The sequence below is a fragment of the Mchenga conophoros genome, linkage group LG16 (assembly GCF_057382185.1).
Source record: "Mchenga conophoros isolate Kocher_MC1m ecotype Shallow Benthic linkage group LG16, M_conophoros_male_GT1.1, whole genome shotgun sequence".
NCBI classification, from domain to species: domain Eukaryota; kingdom Metazoa; phylum Chordata; class Actinopteri; order Cichliformes; family Cichlidae; genus Mchenga; species Mchenga conophoros.
In genome coordinates this window covers 32,994,055-33,013,434 of record NC_140541.1, presented here as the reverse complement: position 1 = coordinate 33,013,434, position 19,380 = coordinate 32,994,055, and the positions used below count along the sequence as shown (strand labels likewise).

General features: G+C 42.3%; 5 protein-coding genes across 14 annotated transcripts in view; 3 read left to right on the top strand and 2 right to left on the bottom strand.

The window, feature by feature from the left end:
- Positions 1–1,596, bottom strand: part of LOC146557161 (glutaminase kidney isoform, mitochondrial-like) — a 39,724-nt gene extending 38,128 nt beyond the window's left edge. For all 3 annotated transcript variants that reach the window (XM_085250259.1, XM_085250260.1, XM_085250261.1), the window contains exon 1: positions 1,283–1,596. In XM_085250259.1, the coding sequence (XP_085106385.1) occupies positions 1,283–1,596 (314 nt within the window). The remainder of the gene's footprint in view (positions 1–1,282) is intronic.
- A 54-nt stretch (positions 1,597–1,650) lies between these two features.
- On the top strand, positions 1,651–10,064 carry fkbp7 (FKBP prolyl isomerase 7). 4 transcript variants are annotated; one of them, XM_085250268.1, is made up of 6 exons: positions 1,651–1,784; positions 3,594–3,762; positions 4,025–4,176; positions 4,796–4,861; positions 6,389–6,516; positions 7,713–10,064. In XM_085250268.1, the coding sequence occupies exons 1-6, from the start codon at positions 1,706–1,708 to the stop codon at positions 7,872–7,874; spliced, it is 756 nt and encodes a 251-aa protein (XP_085106394.1). In that variant the 5' UTR covers positions 1,651–1,705; the 3' UTR covers positions 7,875–10,064. The 4 variants fall into 4 exon arrangements, with proteins under 4 accessions (XP_085106394.1, XP_085106393.1, XP_085106395.1 ...); XM_085250267.1 differs by having other exon boundaries at positions 4,796–4,885; XM_085250269.1 differs by lacking the exon at positions 4,796–4,861.
- Positions 10,065–10,317: 253 nt separating this feature from the next.
- On the bottom strand, positions 10,318–14,050 carry osgepl1 (O-sialoglycoprotein endopeptidase-like 1). Of its 2 annotated transcripts, XM_085250263.1 has the most exons (8): positions 13,869–14,050; positions 13,237–13,443; positions 12,746–13,133; positions 11,564–11,768; positions 11,335–11,483; positions 10,777–10,907; positions 10,613–10,684; positions 10,318–10,497 (listed from the first exon to the last, which is right to left on the bottom strand). In XM_085250263.1, the coding sequence occupies exons 2-8, from the start codon at positions 13,422–13,424 to the stop codon at positions 10,413–10,415; spliced, it is 1,218 nt and encodes a 405-aa protein (XP_085106389.1). In that variant the 5' UTR covers positions 13,425–13,443; positions 13,869–14,050; the 3' UTR covers positions 10,318–10,412. The 2 variants fall into 2 exon arrangements, with proteins under 2 accessions (XP_085106389.1, XP_085106388.1); XM_085250262.1 differs by lacking the exon at positions 13,869–14,050 and having other exon boundaries at positions 13,237–13,728.
- Positions 13,319–19,156, top strand: adat3 (adenosine deaminase tRNA specific 3). 3 transcript variants are annotated; one of them, XM_085250266.1, is made up of 2 exons: positions 13,319–13,459; positions 17,341–19,156. In XM_085250266.1, the coding sequence occupies exon 2, from the start codon at positions 17,368–17,370 to the stop codon at positions 18,388–18,390; it is 1,023 nt and encodes a 340-aa protein (XP_085106392.1). In that variant the 5' UTR covers positions 13,319–13,459; positions 17,341–17,367; the 3' UTR covers positions 18,391–19,156. The 3 variants fall into 3 exon arrangements, with proteins under 3 accessions (XP_085106392.1, XP_085106391.1, XP_085106390.1); XM_085250265.1 differs by lacking the exon at positions 13,319–13,459 and adding an exon at positions 13,493–13,515; XM_085250264.1 differs by lacking the exon at positions 13,319–13,459 and adding an exon at positions 13,826–13,911.
- LOC146557158 (putative RNA/DNA demethylase ALKBH6) lies at positions 13,321–15,951 on the top strand. Of its 2 annotated transcripts, none has more exons than XM_085250272.1 (2): positions 13,321–13,459; positions 14,969–15,951. In XM_085250272.1, the coding sequence occupies exon 2, from the start codon at positions 14,974–14,976 to the stop codon at positions 15,676–15,678; it is 705 nt and encodes a 234-aa protein (XP_085106398.1). In that variant the 5' UTR covers positions 13,321–13,459; positions 14,969–14,973; the 3' UTR covers positions 15,679–15,951. The 2 variants fall into 2 exon arrangements, with proteins under 2 accessions (XP_085106398.1, XP_085106397.1); XM_085250271.1 differs by lacking the exon at positions 13,321–13,459 and adding an exon at positions 13,811–13,911.
- Positions 19,157–19,380: the final 224 nt, after the last annotated feature.

Genomic DNA, 19,380 nt, shown 5'->3' with positions numbered 1-19,380 from the left:
ACACCAAAAATTCCTGCATTTCTCATCAGTTTGTAAATTGTGGCATTGGTATTGTGTAAGGTCAAACATATGGCAACACAAGGAAGTCCAAACTAGTGAAAACTGCAGAGACGTCATTAGTAATTCCAATTTTTAAACAAAATATTTCTTTTGTACTTTATTTGAGGTGAAATATGTTTAAACTTTACAGTATTTCCCATTTTTAAATGACTAAAATTACCTTTTCTTCTTTCCTACAATACTCAGAAGTGAAGGCTTTGTGCCCTATTAGAGTCACAGCCATCCTAAAATCATAATGCAGATCTAATTTTTAAATGATACGGTTTTATTTCTACTTGATATAGTCTGCTAAAACTAGGCCCATCAACTGAAAAAAAATGGCAGGACTATTGTAATGCGTCATTAAGTGGATGTGGATAAATATAAACAGCATAATGTGTCCTTCATTCAATGCTGTAATGGTTTTATGTTAAAATACATGTTTTGTTGTTGTTGTTGTTGTTTTGTTTTCTACAGGGAGTTGATCGAGTCTGTTAAGTTCATCATAAATAACCTGTGGAGCAGCAGCAGCAGCAACGCTCCAAATGTGACCTCCTTAGTGAAGGTCACAGTAGAAACCACTAGAACCTGCTCTGCTTCCTCCCCAGAACAGCAGCACTCCTTGTCGCAGCGAGCGAAACTAAAATAAAAACACGTGCATGTGGATGATCGTAGCTCAGTGAGAAGCTGAACCCGGTCTCCTGAAGCCTCGGTGTGGACCTTTTTACCCTCTGCTTCACGGCCTGCTGCTGTTTCACTTTCACAACTGTTGGCCCCCGCTGAGTATTATCTCCTCTGGGGCAGGCAGCTAACAGGACAACACTTACAGATTGGCGTGGTCAACTCAAAATCCCGGTAGAGCGGAAGTGCCCTGATGCGGAGTATTTGAAGACGTGAACATTTTTTATCGCCACCTTTAACGAAGCCGGTGGAGCGAACACGTCGCACATGGCCCGAGAGCCACTGATGTCCCACACAGGCTACAAGCTAGCTTATTTTTTTATTTATTACGGTTTATTTAAAATGTCTTAAATGAAGGGTTAAACCTGTAAAAATCACATTTAAAAAATAAGTAAACATTTACATTTTAAATAAAGGGACATTTAATGCGGTTATTAAAAAGTGTTCGCGTCGGTTAGCGGTCGCAGCATCCGATCGCGTCACGCACAGACGCCAGATGCGACGTCATGGCATGGCAGCGGGCAACCCGGAGATCTTCTAGAAGTATTTTACTGAAACCTACTTGTCGCTGTTCGCTTCGCCGCCGGCTCCATCCTTCTTCAGCTGCTCCTCTACCTCCTCGGCTTCGGTTTTCACGCAGTAGGAGCGGAGAGAGGCGGCGCGGGGCGCGGTGCGGAGAGCCGGGCGGTGCGCGGCGGCATTGAGGAGCTTCAGAGGAGCAGATGTGGCTCTGGCATCAACGGAGGTGGCGCCGAGGCAGCAGAAGCAGCGGGAGCCTGTCGGCAACCAGGTCTTCTCTCGGTAGACGGGAAAGGGACGCTTGAGGGTGGCTTCAAACAACTCCTTCAGCACTGTCGAGGACCTAAAATGTAACATCTCAATCCTGTCGGGCAATGAGAGAGAAATTCGTGATTCCTAATAAATCCGAGAGAATCTGCGAGGCTTCTGAATAGCGATTCGAAGCAAGTCGTCTGTCCGAGCGGCGATGACTCACAGACACCGGCTTCCACAAGTATATAGAGCGGAACAGCCACGCCCCATAGCTTTTTATTGGTGGAAATACAGTTAAGTAATTATGACGTACCCTATCAATTCTTCTTCTGTGTTTTTTTTTTAAAACTGCACCATCGGATATATGACCTATCAATATATGACTATGTTTTTACAACATGTTTACAGAGAAAAGGTGGCTTAATTACGCTGCTTTTACCGGGTTTATTAGAATGTTATTAGATTCATTCATTCCTTATTATTCCGTATCATTATCATTATTATTATTATTGTTGGTGATGGTGGTTTTGTAGTTGTTATTATCATTAAAGGAGACTTGGTGGTTGAATGAAAAAGTACAAGAGAGAATTCGAAGGAAAAGGCGTATAATGAGTTGTATGTCAGGCTGGACGCTAAGGAGCGAGAAAAGGATTTGTAGTGATTGGCAGGGCATATGAAGCTGGAGAGGACGTGCAGCAGGTTAGGGTAATTAATCCTAACAGAAATCTACTAATGAGTGACGAGAGTGTGCTGAGATGATGGAAGGAGTACTTTGAGGAGATGGTGAATGAAGAAAATGAGAGAGGAAGACAGTTTGTGAATCAGGAAGTGCAGAAGATTAGTGAGGAGGATGTGAGGGCAGCTTAGCAGAGGATGAAGAGTGGAAAGGTAGCTGGTCCAGATGACATATCTGTGGAGGTTAGAAGGTGTCCAGGAGAGAGGGAAGTTGACTTACAGATGGATAAAGTTGATGACATGAGGGCAGCTTAGAAGAGGATCAAGTATTTCCCATGAAGTTATGGGAAATAGTTATTCAAGCTATGTTAATAAGAAGGTTGAGTATCTGCAAGCAGCAGTATGACTTCATGCAGAAAAAAGACCTCTACAGACGTGAGGCAAAGAAGTATGTGAGCGTGGAGCACGACAAGTATGAGGACAGTGATGTTAAAGTTTTCACTGTGACTGAGCGGGTTGGACAGGATTAGAAATGAGTACATCAGAGGTACAGATCAGGCTGAGCAGTTTGAAGCATGGAGGAAGAATGTGGAGACTCCAGGCAGGAAAAGAGGAAGCTCAAAGAGAAGATTCATGGATGTTGTGAAGGAGGAGATGCAGAGGGCTGATTTGAAAGAGAAGATGATACACTGTGGCACAGTGTAAAAAAAAGCATATACTACTACTACTACTAATAATAATAATAAAAATAATAATAATGATGATGTGTGCATTTCAGTTTATTATTATTGTGCTGTACGCAATAATAATATAATAATATTAATAACAATAACAAAATAATAATGATTATTACATATTAGCAATTATGACTAAAATTATACTTATATAATTAGATTTTAATTAATGATTGTGATTTTGAGTATTTTAATTATTATATAAAATAATTATTATTATCATACATATTGAGGAGCCATTGCTTTTCTTCAGGCAAAATTTCAGTGGATTCGGGAAAAAGTCGCAAACTAAGCAAAATGTGCAAATTCAGGGAATCAAGTGTCTAACACTCACTTTTGCAATGAGCACGTATTCTGTAGTTTTATACAGCAACATACAGCTTTAATGTAAGATTTCGGATGCAGAATTAACATCACATTATTTATTTGTTTGTTTTTATTTACGTAATAATTCTGCAGCCCCAGTACCTTTTGAGAGCAGCATTTCTGCCCTCGGTATAGTCTGTCAGGAAAAGCATGCGCAGTTTCTCCAACCCAGGTTGATCCCCTGGCAGTCAGAACTCAGGGTATTCCGGCCAACGTCTCATACGTCCTCCTCAGTGTTCAAACGTCACCTTCAGAAGTTGCCACGAATGCAAAGCGGCATGATGTGGAGGTTACTGAGCTGCACAGTGTGCCTGTTTGTGTCCGCAGGGCTGAGTCTGCGGCCAGTTTCGGCCGCTGAAGAGGAGCTGGACGGAGAAGTGGAGACTGAAGTTTTATTTAAACCAGAGGAGTGCAGCCAAAGGAGCAAGAGAGGAGATCTGATCAATGCTCACTACGATGGGTTCCTCGCCAAAGATGGTTCCCAGTTTTACTGCAGGTCAGTGCTTTGAAAACAGAGTTATGTGTTAGTCCGATGTTAATTTGGAGTGAGTAATGAATGCATACTTAATCCTAAAGTCCTCTTTAATGTGTGTTTAAAATGCTGAAGCTCTATTTAAGCTTTAAGTATGTTAAAGTGTAAAGGGATTGGAAACATTCCTCATTTTAAGTTTAAAGCAACCAAAATTAAAGTGCACGTTTAGTCAAACTTATTCAAAGATTGTTGATGTTCTTTGTCTCTGCTTTTATTTCTGTTTCAGTCGTACAGACAAAGATGGACAGCCTCAGTGGTTCGTTTTGGGTGTGGGACAAGTCATTAAGGGACTGGATGATGGGATGATGGGCATGTGTCCTGGAGAGAAGCGAAAACTAACCATCCCATCAACCCTGGCATTTGGAGAAAAGGGCAAAGGTAAAAACATCTAGGTGGTGGTAGGTGTGCTGATTATGTATTTCCCCACAAGGTTGGGGATGTGATTTTAAGGTTTTTATCATGAAAACTCAGTTATACTCAAGGTAAGGCCTTAAAAGGTTATCAGCAGTCTGAGTTTTAAGTTGCTTCTATCATTTCCTGTTGTGGTGTTCCCCAGGGCTCAGTTCTCGGTCCTGTTTTATTTTCTGTCTGTGTGCTTCTGTTGGGTCCAATAATCCATTAAGCAGTGACTGTGAAGACCCATAGAGGCCTTTATATGACTGTTTCAGAGGTTGAGAAGTACAACTTGTGTAAAAATGTGGACACCTCTTTAAACAAATAACTAAAAAGTCCTGAGATGTAAATAAAAATGTTTTCCATGAGCTTTGAGTTTCTGCAAGTTGACTTTGTTTCAGTGATTTGAAAGCGTTGAAGAAATTAAGTTTAAGTAAATCAGTAGAAAATCTTAGTGTTTGCTTCAAAAATGAGCTACAGCAGCATCTGTCTTTTTTATTATTCATTACATACATACATATGCTGTGTTTTCTCAACTCTGTTTTGTGTGATATTAGTTGATTGTTGCAGGTCTGCCTTCATGCTGTCTTATCTTCTTTTACAGCCCTTTCACTGAAGGGAGATCACATCCCTCGCAGTGTTTGCTACTCTTCTCCACATGGCATGTCCTGTAAGCATGCAAAGATCTTTAAAGGTCTCCTCTTCGTTTCTTCTTTGTATGTGTTGGAGAACTTTTGGAGGAGTAATAGTTGATTCTTTGATTAATACTAACTACAGTCCTCTGATAGTGGTGTGTTCAGTCTGGGATGTTGCATTTCACCCTTTGGGTGTGAAAGAAATGTTTCTTCTGCTTAGAGTGCATGTTTTAGTTGCCCCCTGCACTAGTTGGCTTTATAATGACCCACAGACACTGAAACAGAGCTTCACCGATTCTTCTCTCTGTACCCTCTGTTATTCTCTGTACATTAACTGCATGTCAATCTAATATTCTTTTACTCTCTTGCTCGTATAAAGCATATTTTATCTTGTTTGATTTTAACCAATGGCAGTCATTTTCCAAGGTACCTTTGTGTCTTTATTAGGCAATAAAAGAGAAATGGTTTGTAATCTAAAGCATAAGGTGAGAAAATCTAAAGATACTGCAGAATAATATGTAACCATAAAACGTTTGGGTCAAAAACATGGACATGGACTTATGATTTTTCCCAAACAGCTACTAAACAGACTGATGAAAAACAAACAAACATAATTTCACTTTGTAAACACTGAAGAGGAAGATTGTACTACAACACAAGCCATATTATTTGTCAGATAATTACTATTAGAGGCGACGGCTCACATAATACAAACTTAGCCTTAATGTAATTTAGTGGGTGGAGCCAGAGGTTATAAGGTTTGGGTTAATATTGCTGTAAATGGTAGTAGCAGGGCTTCCTGTGCCTGAAGTTACCATCCTGGAGTTCCACAAGTATACTTGGTCCCATCATGCTCACATCTTTCATTAACATCGTGTCTTTTGTAACAGATTGTAATGTCCATAGTTACTCATGCTGAAGATGCAGTTGTGTGTTGCAGAGCTGTGACATAGGGGGAATTAGCTATGGAGACCAAAGCAGATTTTGTATCAGGATGTAAACGTGTTTGTTTCTGCTGTAAAGTCTGGACATTTTAACATAGAAGTGTATGGAGACTGAGTCACTGCTGGAGCTTCAAGTGGACATTAGGGGAACTGCAGTTTTGACACTTTAGACTTTTTCTGCATTGTGTAATTTAATGGGGTAAAAACAGACGTAAGCAGCCGTACATGAATTTTTACATAAGATCAGTTTAAAAAAATCTTCTGGTCTCTTGGGGCTTGTGTAAACCTTTAGATTCACATTTTCAACACACATATTTTTCTTTAAGCTTCAGAGCAGCGTCTATAGTTTTGCTCTCAAATCACATTTTTAAACACACACCTATTCTCCTTGATAGTACAAACAATGCACCAAACCTACTGCGTACTTCCATGCCTTTATATTTTGCACTGATTAAAGTCACTACCATGTTACTCAGTGATTAATGTTTCTCTGTCGGTATCTGCTGTTTTATTCAACTCAGCACAAAAATCTGAAATCAGCAGCTGAGCCACCAATCTGATAAACTTCTTCAATGATAATGAATCATCGGTCATTTAAAATGTTGATGTTTTAAACAGGTCCGGTGCCTCCTAATGCCACCGTGGTCTTTGAGGTGGAGGTCCTCTCTGTGTCCAAGGGACCACGCACCATGGAGGCTTTTGGAAGGATGGACCTCGATAAAGACAAGAGTCTCTCAAAGGCAGAGGTAACTTTATTTTATAACCTGGTAATTACAATAAAAGCAAGGACACAGTTGGTTCAGCTCATGCTTTCTATCATAAAATAAGTCCTCTGTAATCCGATGACAGATGATCCCAATTCCACTTATTCAGCCGGACATTAGTCTTCAGTTCCAGGTCTGAATGCACCTTCAGTCCTAAATGACTGAATAGAAAAGTGAAAAGACAAAAAACTGCAGCACATTAATAAGGCAAGAGCCTGGAAACAGGGTCATCATATCTTAAGAATCAGATAAGCAGTCGAGCAGAATGGGCTTGTTTTATGCTGAAAATCAGGGTTATTAGGAGATACAAATTAGCACCTGGCCCATCTGTGTGCGTGCAGCTTAAACATGCATAGAAAATACCTTCCTACAAATTTGTTTCTCTGTAATACCAGTCATGAAACTGAGAGAACAAACTACATGATTGTTATGTAATAAAACAGGATCCAGCTCTACATGAAATGTGCTTAGTTGGTCTCTTTTCGCACACGACTCTACCACTCTGGTGTATGTGGGTAAACGTGTGGCATTAAAGGCAAAAAACTGGGGTTCAACCAAAAAAAAAAAAAAACAGCCAAAAAACCCTTTGTCCAGCGTAAAAATATGTGATTCTGTGGCGAAATGTCCCGTTACGTTAGAATCGGCTAATCTCCTGCAGTCTCCAGTTTCATGCAAACTCACAAACACAATCTTGTTCCTGTCATGTGATTCTGGAACAGAAAGTGATGGTTTTCTTAAAATAAACCCGCGTCTTTACTTCTGCAGAGGCTGATCTCGTGGTTTAAATTTAAATTATCCCAAACTTGATAATCTGACTAATAATCCTGCCAGTGCAGTAACACATCAACCTGTTTTCACCAGCCCTACCTGAGATTATGTACCTTGCATGTTTATCATAGTGCATATTTCCACTCCTTCACATATAGTCGCCTCATAAAGAATAAAGGTTGCATATTATGCTCATTATCTCTATTTTATCTTTAAATTATTAACTGCAGTACCAAGAAGCTTCTAGCACGCATGTTGTCTGGATGGGTAATACTGAAAGAAAACAGGAGAACCAGCTGCTGAGGTTTCTATAACATATATATATATGTGATACGTTTCCTGTCAGGCACAGCGTGAGGGCGGCGTTATTAAAATTCAGAGTTTACTCTGAGGTGTTTCTCTGTTTCCAGGTGAAAGAATATTTGAAGCTGGAGTATGAAAAAGGGGGGAAGCCGCGCGACGACCCTTTCTACGAGAAGCTTATAGACGATATCTTCTACAAGAACGACGGCGACAGAGATGGCGTGATCAGTGCGAAGGAGTATAACATTTATCAGCATGATGAGCTCTAGCACTGTTTGTTTTTTTTTTAGTTTGTGTGTTATTTAGAGAGGAAACTAAAGGGAATACACACACACACACACACTTCCACTGTTAGATGTGTACACTTTTTCAGTCACTTTCCGTCAAACAGACTCACCACTTCTTCTTCATCTGGAAGTTTCCTGTTTTTCCCGCAAAGCCTTTTGAACATGTAAATTCAGGCCTGCAGAAGCGAGCATGTGAGGGGGTTTCTTCCTCTTTAGCGGTTATTTTGACCCATTTTGTCGTTGTAATGATTTGGAAAATGTTTGCGGTGGAAATAATGGGCCAGTGACTTGTTACCTGTTTCCCACTGACGTGAAGCCATTTCTGCCTTTGAGAACCAGCCCACATCGTCACTGGTGTGAGTACCCTTCATTCCAGTGTTTCTAGACCGTGTAAAAGATGGACTTAGCTACTCTGAAATCAGCCGTTGCTATTGCTGGTCCATCTGCTTTTTTTAAGGACTGACCACAGTAAAAGTATCCTGAAATATCAGCTTCAGTTTGGTGATAGTCTGTGCATTTTACAGCTTAAAATGTTGACTCAAGAGTTTGGAAACCCCATAAATCTTAATCTGATCCATAATCAATGGTCAGTCCTTGAAAAACCAGGTGGACCAGCACAACCCCACACAAGTGTGATCAGCCTGGAGCTCTTTGCATATTTGCCAATATAGTCTTTGAAATTTATAAAAGGCTAATGGCTGCTCTTCACCAGAAACAAGTTAAAGCTGAAGCATGCCCATGATTTCACAGGACCTGTCTTTGTGAAACCACAGGTAGCGCCCTCTGGTGACTGCTGAAACAAATTCAGGTTTAAGGCACTTGCAGACCATTTTCTATACAGTCTGTGGTTTCTAACAGAAATTTGGGCTGAGGAGGAAACATCTGAGGGCTGCTTCCGGTGGAAAATGGGTAAAAGAGGCCCCCCAAATAATCAGTAGTGACATGGAAACACTAAATGGGATTAAAATTCTGGGGCCTTTTTCTACGAAGCAATCTTTTCCTTATGTAGCTTCACTTAACCTAATCAGGCTAGGTGGCTATCGTCTCGATAAGTCATCCTGGGGTTTATCAGTCTAGGTATGAGTATGCTCACATGAAAGAGCCAGGATTTGACCACTCGCGAACATGCACAGGTGTACTGGCAGCAAATGCCGATGGAAACATGACAGCAGCAGTGTGTGAGAAGAAAAGAGCCGTATGGTAGTAAAATTCTGAAAACTCAGAGCTGTTCTATTAAGACAGAAGATTATTTAGTTATTCCTTTAAATTAAGTTGTTTGGATGCACGTACCACAGTCTCAGCCTTATTCTTTCATTTGCAGCCTGCACTGTTTAATGTTCTAAGAGCAAGTAAAGAATAAATAGAAAAAAAATTCAAACTGGCAAAAAGGTCAAGCCTTTAAGGTGTGCATGGCTTAGCCGCCCTGTCATACTATCTTAAAGCTTTCATAACAATAAAGTTGACTGAATTGTTTGTAGCAAACAGGCAGAAAGGCGAGTAATAAATTTGCTTCCAAGAATTTCCATTTTTTACTTACGGTCATCAGATAAAGACAAAAACTTGAGACTCTCTTGCTGTTTGCACTCCGAGGTCTTCTAGGAATGGTGACGGATTTCCAGGAGAACTGATTGGTCAGAAGGTGGTGATTTCATATCTGCAGCATAGGTTACCATGGCAGCGCACTCATGGTAGAAGTGAACTGCTGAAAACCTCCAACTTTAACCTAAAGTTACTTGCTTTGTAGGATAGGCTGAGCTCCAAATGTTGTTTTAGGGCAGATTTTTCCTTTAGGAAGCAGACAACAAGTAAAGCTGAGCGAGCTCAAGTTCAGTCTGAAAGTAAGAATATGTGCAGCACCTGTGAAAATGTGCAAACACCACTATATATTTTGCCATTTAAAGGTTTTTTTCCTTCAAGTTTTCTGAACTTTGATTCAACTTTCAGCCAAAACCGAAGGATTGCACAACGTCCTGCAATCAGCCATGTGATAAAGTCTTTTAAGATGAACACAAGAACAAACAGCTCAGAGGATCCCGGCTGCCTCCGGGCCTCACAGCTCCCCGGATCAGCAGTGTTTCTCTCAGAAACCACGTCTGTAAACATCTGTGTGTAAAAGAATGAACTGTGACACAAGTGAACATAACTGATAATAAAATTGTGTTTTTGTCTTGGTGTGGTCAGATCTGTGTTTGTGTGTATGCAGAGGGAACAGATGAACGAAGAGGAGGAAAATCTGTATTCAGCCTCCTTAGTATGGAGGACTGAGAGTGCCAAAATCCTAAATAAAAAACCAACTCACTAATAAATCAATAGGACAAAAAATATCCATCTAGCTACTGAAACGTTTATAAATAAATATGAAAACATTTAAAAGTAAAAAAATTTAATAAATAAAAGAAATACTTTTTTTTTAACAAAACCAGTTTCAGAAAAAATATTTATTAATAAATATCTGTATAATGTCCTTTTTAGATACAGTACTGTTATACACTGCTTTGGGAAATCGCAATGACAATGACATCAGCTAGGGATCTTCATCTTTAAGGGTGGCAGCCTGATCGTGGCGGCCTTCACCTCCGCTGTGATGTCAACGCCCAGCGGGGCCCTGCAACAACATCATCGATGAGCCAGTGTCGATTTAACCGGGGGGGGACGACACACACTTTAGAAAGAAAACTTAAAAGAACAATAAAATAAACCTCGTGAATAAATAAACTGACCTTGGCTCGTAGCAAACGTCAACATCTGGAGCCAGGATCCCTTTTCCTTCTCTCAGCCGCTCCACGCCGTTCCTAGTTTTAAAAATGAAAAATTAAGGAAAATGTTTTTCTCATCCTAATCTAAGAAAATTAAATCCGATTGGCTGACAGGACAGTAAATGCACCATGCAATCATCACTCCGTTGTCAGTGCAGAACTTTGCAGGAGGGCAGATCAGATGCAGACCGGTCATCTCCGTGACAATCGTCAGAGCTTTTCGGATGTACTGGTTGCTCGCAACTCCCCCAGAAAGCACCTAAACGTAAATCAATGTAAAGTAAAGGACTAGTTTTACTTTATATTATTTTCACTGTGAACACATTATAAGAAAGCAGCACAAACAGAGACATGTTTATTAAATCTATGGAAGAAATCTTTGGCTCCCGAGGATCGTTTGTACAGAAACCGACCTCATTACCAGAAATTTAGATCTTGTTTAATATGAACATCCACCAGTGAACATGAGACAAAATAAGGTAAGGTATAATAAGTAATGATCCTGTGACAAAGGTGAATGTGACTATAGAAAGAAAAGTTAAGGTTAAAGCACTTTAAGCTCAGGAAGCTTTAAAACCATTCTAAAGATTTCAGCTTTGCATGATTCACAGTTCAAAATAATCCTTCTTTGAGACAATTTTCTTCTGACTGGCTGCAGGTGGGTGGGGATATCCCAGCAAACTCACCAAGGTGGGGCTGCTCGGCGGCAGCAGGTCGTTTGCCTTGCAGAACAGGATGGCGCGGTGTGTGCGCTTCGCCAGGTGGGCGGCGACGGTGTGCTGAGCGGCAGCTGCAATATCATTCACACATTTCAGCAGTGTCCCCTCTTCCACACCTACAGAGGGAGGGGAGGAGAGCCTAAAAGTCAGAGGTGAATCGCTGCTGCAGGCGTTATGGGGGAAACGGGGCTCGTACCTTCCTCTGCTTCTTTTTTCATTATCGTCATCGTAATCTGATTTCTGAGTCCAGCAAAGGAAAAGCAGCAGTCGTGCGTTTGTCCCATTGGTGTCCTGAAAGAGAACTTCGTCCTATCGCCGTCCCGAGCGAGCAGCTCTATGGCCTGGCCTCCGCTCAGCGAGGAGCACTGCGGGTGTTTGACGAGGGACAAACGTCTCGCCACCTGTAGGTCACAAAAAGTTTCATCTGCATAAAGAACTGAGGCTGTTGATGTTTCTCAAACTTCCAGCAACTCTCTTGCTTTGATCTCATGTGGGCTAGACCAGTGAAACACCTCTTGCTGAAGTATACAGAAATGTAACTACACGTTTAATCAATGAAATATCTTGAGAAATCTGTCAGCACGTCTCTTTGAGCTTAAATTGTAAGAAGTAAATGTGTAAAATTACAAAAAGCTATCATTTAATGGAATATGAATAACCATTGGGGAGATAAAGATAACCCCAATGGTTATATATGAAGACTGAAAAAAAATTTTCGTCTGATTTTCAGTATTGCTCTTATTGTGAAAGGACTCAAGGTTCTCTCATTGATCCTTCCTGAGCCCAGCCTCCCCAGTGGTCCCTATCCTGGATCACTTTTATGTAAAACACACTACGGACATGAAAAATCAGGATTTTGTGTTTTGGAAGTGAAAGATTTTCTCAACTTCTTGTGCTTTTGATTTTGTGGACTTCCTTCTCCAGGATCCCAAATCCTAATCTGTCTCCCTGTATCTGAGTCTGTCAGACAGCAGGGTCTCTAACATTTCTCAGTCTGCAGTCACCATGCCAACTGGTCCCCACAGGTGTGTGTGGCAATGTCACAAAACTAATTCATCATGTGGACGACACCTTGATAACTTTACAAAGGCCGGGTTAATGACCTCAGACCTGTAGCTCTCAGCCCCGCTCTGATGAAATGCTTGTAAAGGTCACATCTTCACTTCCTGCCACCCTGGACTAACAGGTCAATACCACCCTCTGCGCTGCACTGACACACCTCGAACATCAGGGGTCGTGTATGAACGCTGTTTTTAGTCTCAAATTTGGGACTTCTTAACAAAGTGACCACAGGCCCTTACAGAGGGGACTTACAAATAACGGGATTCTAGTCTATCCTAAACATGTAAATTAGTTTTGTATGTCATTACGGTCTCACTTTATCTAGAGTATCTCCGGGAGCTTCATCCAGAGCGTGACCCAAAAGCAGGAAGTCATCAACTCCCCGGGCCACAGCGAGGAGTGAGTGGCCTCCGGACACGAGCAGCACCAGGAAGGGGAAGCTGACGGGCTGGAGCATCCTCACAGTCAGGGCGTGGGCCTCCATGTGGTGGATGGGGATGAATGGCTTGTCGTGCCGCCTCACCAACTGCCGAGTGAACTCAAGTCCGACACCCAAGCTCAGGGCCAGCCCGGGCTTCACTGTGGTGGCGATGGCGGCCAACTGGCTTGGGGCCACGCCACTCCTCTCCAAAGCCTCCTGGACCACACGCTCAATGTTCTCCCTGTGGAGCTGCTGGGCCACGGTAGGGATGATGCCTCCAGTCCTGCAGGTTTGAGAGCATGTCAGGTTACTCTGTTTATCTATGACGATCGCTGCCAGTTTTTTACAGCCCCTAACAAGCAGTGACCTTGACCTCTGACACCTACCTGAGATGCACCTCCTTCTGTGAATGCAGAGACTCTCCCAGTATGGCGCCAGTCTCATCCAGCACAGCCGCTCCCGTGTCATCACAGCTGGTCTCGATACCCAGAACCAACCTAGAGCAGGAAGCAGTGTGACGGAGTGTGTATCCGAGCTGCAGCAGCCTCAGAGCCTTCACTTTACTGCGAAACATCTTCCCGAACTAGTCACACCTGTGAGGACAGGCAGGTAATACCTCAGGGTGACTTCACAGCAGTTCCTCCAGACATTAAACTAACATAATGGTAAGCCATGAATAAGTTCTTAGAGTTCAGGAAGCATGATAAACAACTGTATCTGTCCAGAAAACGTGGGTTAACCCAAGTTTCTGTCCTGCTTCGTCTCGCTGTGCTACATGTAAATAATTCCGACTACCCCAAACTCTGTGATTAAAAACACAAAACTGACAACAAAAAGGCGAATCAACAAATTTGGCATTAATACTACTTAAAACATTTCTATAAACTCAATAATAGAAAACGTATTTCGAAAAAATAAGGTACAGGTCCAAAAAGTCGACGCTTCTTTCTCTTCCGGACATTTTATTTCGGTGCACAAACGCGTTATTGCGGATGGCGTCGGGCTGTTGGGATTTTACCTGAAGAAACGGAATTTTCATCAGATTATTTATGTCTAACCAGGTAAATCAGGTTCTTCTGCATGCGCTCCGTCGCAGTGTGCCGTTTTTAGAGTTCCTGCAGGTATCGAGTAGCCTCTAAACCCGGAATTCTTTTCAAAATCGCCCGTTTCCGTACAGTAAACTTGCCTTTGCGTTGCCTTTGGGGCCACACAGAATGTCGGATTTCTGTTTTGCGGTAAATAATTCAAGAAATAAAAATGTAACCGATATTAATGTGAAAGGTAGGAATTCTTTTACAAAGGCACAATATTCATAAGAATTTATTTGACTTAAATAAAACTATTATTTATCTATCTTTCTTTCACGGAGTCATAAACTCACACAGCGCCGTTTTAGCACTTAATTTAACGAGCAATTACACACACACGCACACTAACTTTAAAGCTTGGTGTTGTTGGTTTTTGCTGACCAAAAATCATCGGATTTGGATGTCGAGAAAAAAGTTTTTACGACACTGGAGCTCGCGTGACCCGCGACTTTAAAGGCAGCGTCGTGTTTCTTTTTCTTGTTTTTCTCGAATTTTTCTGTTTTTAACTGCAGAACAAACAAAAGCCTGCTGTTGAGTGAGTGAAAGGTTTTAATGATCATTCAGTCTGAGTGAAGCTCCGTGTATGATGGGCTGTGGACACAGAGAGGAAATTCATCGGATTTAAAAAAAAAAAAAAAAGGCTTTTCTAACTCTATGGACAGAAATTCAGAGATTAAAATTCACAAGTTTACAACTTTAATTTCATTCATTTTATGAATAAAAATCTGAATTTTAAAGTAAGTTTAAGTCTAAGGGGAAGGGGAAAATAAATCTCAATTGTAATTTTAGAGAAAAAACATGGGAATGCAGCAGAGTATTCATTACTTCTCATTAATTTAGTATAAAAATAACTGAAAATGTACCTTTTTAAAATAAAATAAATGTATTTAATTCATTTTAATAAACTTAAACTTTAAAAAAAACAAAAAACTAATTTAATATAAATATTAGTGAACCACAGAAAGACTGCTTTATTATTTTTATTTATTTTTTTCTGGGTTTTAATGAGTTTCATGTTAACTTTCTTAAGGAGGCATGGAGCGCCCAGCATGTATTTTGGAGGAGTTGAAGCAGTTTGTCGTAAGCGAAGCTCCGCCCACAGCGTATTGTGTTCCAGATTTCATATCTGAGGACGAGGAGTCGTACCTCCTCCAGCAGGTCTACAGGTCTCCAAAGACTAAGTGGACTCAGTTGTCGGGCCGGAGGCTCCAGAACTGGGGAGGGTTACCACACCCCAAAGGCATGCTGGGAGAGCGGCTTCCCGATTGGCTCCAGACGTACTGTGAGAAGATTTCGTCTCTGGGCACGTTCAGTGGGAAAACGGCCAATCACGTGCTGGTGAATGAGTATAAACCAGGAGAGGGGATCATGCCCCACGAGGATGGGCCACTGTACCACCCCACCGTCACCACCATCAGCCTGGGCTCTCACACCCTGCTGGACTTCTATACGCCGCTCAGCAGCACTGAGGGTGCCGCACCGCAGACAGCGGAGAGCCGCTTCCTGTTCTCGCTTCTGGTAAGGCCACGAAGCCTTCTCATCCTGCAGGATGAAATGTACCAGCGCCTCCTTCACGGTATCCAGGGGCGCGAGCAGGACACGCTGACCGAGAAGGTGGTGAACCTGTCTGCCGCCGGGGCGCAACTGGGTGAGGAGCTGAACCGAGGCACCAGGGTGTCTCTGACCATACGGCACGTGCCCAAGGTCATCAAGACGAAGCTGATGCTGGGAAAGCGATGAAGAGCGATAGAGCTGACACTACAGCACAGTGATGGAGTTTTAGTTCAGATGGATTCACCGAGTGAATATTAAAAGGATTTTAGCATCTGTGTGTAAAACGACCAGAACTGATCACCACTGAGTCTTTAAGTTTTATGTTTTAATCAAGTAATCTGATGCACTTTCACACCTGGAATAATTTATTTGGAGTTCATCAGATGTTTGTTTATGTGACAGATGAAAATAAATACGACCATAAGCGGTGTGTGCGCCGTGGGTTTGCTTACAAACACATCCACCAGTCTGTTAGTCTGTCTTAGTAAAGTGATGCACCGCCATGTGCTGCCAGCATGGGCGTGAGACACAGTTTAAAAGTCCAGCAGAGGCCGGATACTCAAAGAGCTGAACTTTAAAGTCACACAGGTCATGCAAAACTTCCATTAGAAGTAGTGGACAGAGCGATTAAACAAGCACGGCCATTCCTGTGGTTTTACGTATCAGCAGGTCTTAAAATGATTTAAATAGATGAGCAACAAAACATGACACATTACACCGTCTCATTATTTAACATAAACTGAACAAAAGTGAAGAAACAGTGCTGTGAAAACTCAGTATGTCCTCATCGCTTCCACACGAATTTGGAATAACTATCGTCTGGAGCATTCAGGTGTGTTAACACAATCCAACAATCTTCCCAGGAGTAGATACCCCAACACATTCACTCCAAGGTCAGACTGAGAAATACTTAGAGAAAAAAAATCCAAGAGCTCCATGTCGGACCCAACCGGCTTCAGGCAGCTAAAGGTTAAAGTTCAAGGCTGAAGAAATATGCTTTGTTTGGAAGGGTTACCTGGAGAAAGCCTTTTCTCTCTAAAAAGAACATGGCAGCACGGCTTAAGTTAGCAAAGCTGCATCTGAGCAGTGTTAGAGGTCTGTGCATAAATGAATGTCTGCAAACACCAGAGAACTGAAGCCAACGCTGTAAAGAAAGGGTGGGTCAAAGTTCCTCCACAACAGTGTGAAACACTTGATCAGAAAAGCATGACTTCAAGTTTTGGCTATTACGCCACCACGTAAAGGGAGTTAAACAGAATGAGTGAAACATTTTGGAGATCAGAGTAACGTGGACCCAGAGATACTCGAGGTGGTTTGAATCCATAAAAACACAGTTTTGCTTAAATGAAGAAATGTGAATGAACGTCAGTTTGAGTTTTCATGTTTTATTGTTGATCAACGAGAGATAAGAGAAATACAAAACCCCTCACGGTACCTGTTAATTTGTCTCGTGTATACAGGTGTGTTTCCTAGTTAGAAACTACATAATGGAGATCATGTCATATGTAGGTTGTCCACCAGGGGGCAGTGTTTACATATTTACTTTAAAGTGCAACTCCCCTGTTATTTATATTTGTCATAAGCTCAACTTGGGAGGATGGTTTTGAATCAATACTAATAATCTTCATTTTAATTATTTATTAAATAAAGATTTGCAGTTTTTTTTTAATAAACATGGCTTGATTTATGGGAAAAAATGTCAATATCTCCATCTTCACTCCCACCACACTGAGAAGGTTAAAACATTGAAGGTTGGAGGGAAACCCTGCAAACATGATTTCTGGGAGAGCCGTCCCTGCTGGAAGCCAGGTTTGATGAGTAACTGAAGGTTTTGTCATGTGCTGACAGGACGATACCGGGAGATCAGAGCCGCCGATGAAGCGCTGGAAAGGCTCGCCGTGTGATGTCGACTCCTGGGTCGCCCTTCCAGTCCTGTCAGATGAGCAGTCGCAGGATGTCGAGCTGGTGGAGGTGTACGCTGCGCCCATCCTCGACAAGAAGGAGACGTCTCGGCTCGTCAGGGAATTGAACAGCCTCTGTCCGCTGAGCGGCCTTCAGCACGTCAAGAGGGTGCGGCCGTGCAGCGAGAGACCCCACCCCCTGGAAGTCCTCGTGTGCCTCGTCAGTGATGTGCCAAAAATGCAGGTGGTTAGCATTGACTCTCTGCTGCCCTCAGGTGGAATAAATTGCAACGGGTTGGGCGAGCCTTTTGTGGTTAAGGTTCCCGCTCGTGCCCCTTTGACCCGACCCCAGTTTGAGTTAGCGAGCCAACACTGGCCCACGTCCTTTCACGAGGACAAGCAGGTGACAGTCGCCCTGAGAGGAGAGCTCTTCAGCCACCATCAGAAGGAAAGGATACACGCCTACATGGCGTCCGCTGTGACTGCAGCCAGAGAAGGAGGCGTGGCGGGGATGGAGGCTATCGGGGCTGTGGTGGTCGACCCAAAGACGGAGAGGATCATTGCAGTCGGCCACGACTGCAGACGCAAGCACCCTCTTCATCACGCTGTCATGGTCGTCATCGACCTTGTAGCTCGGAGTCAGGGCGGTGGGTTTTATGGTTTTGACAGTTACCCTGCCTGCAGGTTTACTTCAGCGAGCTCAGTTCAAACGGAGGCCCAGATAGAGAACGGCACTCAGCCGTACATTTGCACTGGGTACGACCTTTACGTGACGAGGGAACCTTGTGTAATGTGTGCCATGGCCCTCGTTCACTCTCGGATCGGTAGGGTTTTCTACGGAGTCACTTCAGCTGACGGGGCGTTAGGGTCAAAGTTCAAAATCCACACTCAGAAAGATCTGAACCATCGATTCGAGGTGTACAGAGGAGTTCTAAGCAGGGAGTGTGAGGATCTTCACAGCATGGATGACCACATCAAAAAGGACAGAGGAGAATGAAGCCAACTTTTTATTACACCTTGGAAATGAATTTAAAACTCAGACATGAAAGAGAAGCCAGCTACATTTTCTCTAATGGCCTGCAGGGGGCAGCGACTCGTCAGACGCTGTAAGACTTCTGATCCTGTAGAAGTCAATGAGAAGACAGCCACGTCTCCCTTTGGTTTTTGGCTTCCGAAAACATGTTCCTGATGAGTTAAATCAAACATTCAGTCCAGTTAAATTATGATCACGACTGGAGTCAGAAATGAGGATTAATCAGGACATGCTCATTATATAAATACCTGTTAATCACAAGTCTGTAAAATGTTGATGTTTTAAGCTGAGATAAACTTCAACATCTACTGAGTTAATTATGCTTTTGTATCAGAGATCCAGTGAGAAATTTTTTATTACATTTTTTATCCAAACCCAGATAAAGAACTTGTGTATTTGTCTCCATCTAGTGGTCAATTAGATTTACTGCAGTGGTTAAATCCTTTACCTTCAAAGCATATCGGAACATCAGCTCTGCTTTCGCCTGGAAGCTTCTTCGCACAGCTGCCCACACTGAGAGATCTCTAGAGATTTTATTACGCCACAAAACCACTACCTACAGCAGTTATTTAAATCGAAACACCCAATGCAGCTCTTTAGAGATCAAGATGTGGATGTTAGATGTTGATGTTTCCTCAATTCTCCCTCAAAGGTCCCACAATATTTAATCACACATGTATTTAAAAGACCTCATAAGGAAACATAATAAAGGCTAAAAGAGAAAATTCAACAGCTAAATGTATTTTTTTAAAAAGCAAACAAACTGGTAAACAATGCCCCCTGGTGGTTGAATTTTTAGCTACATTTTGCTGAAAGTGGTTACTGAAAGTACCTTTAATGTGTTTGAGCTGGAGTGGAAGCGTATAGAGAGGATGTACATACACCTACAGCCAATTAACCCTCAAATGGATGTCTTTGGACTGTGGGAGGTGCACTACAGATTTATGACATTGA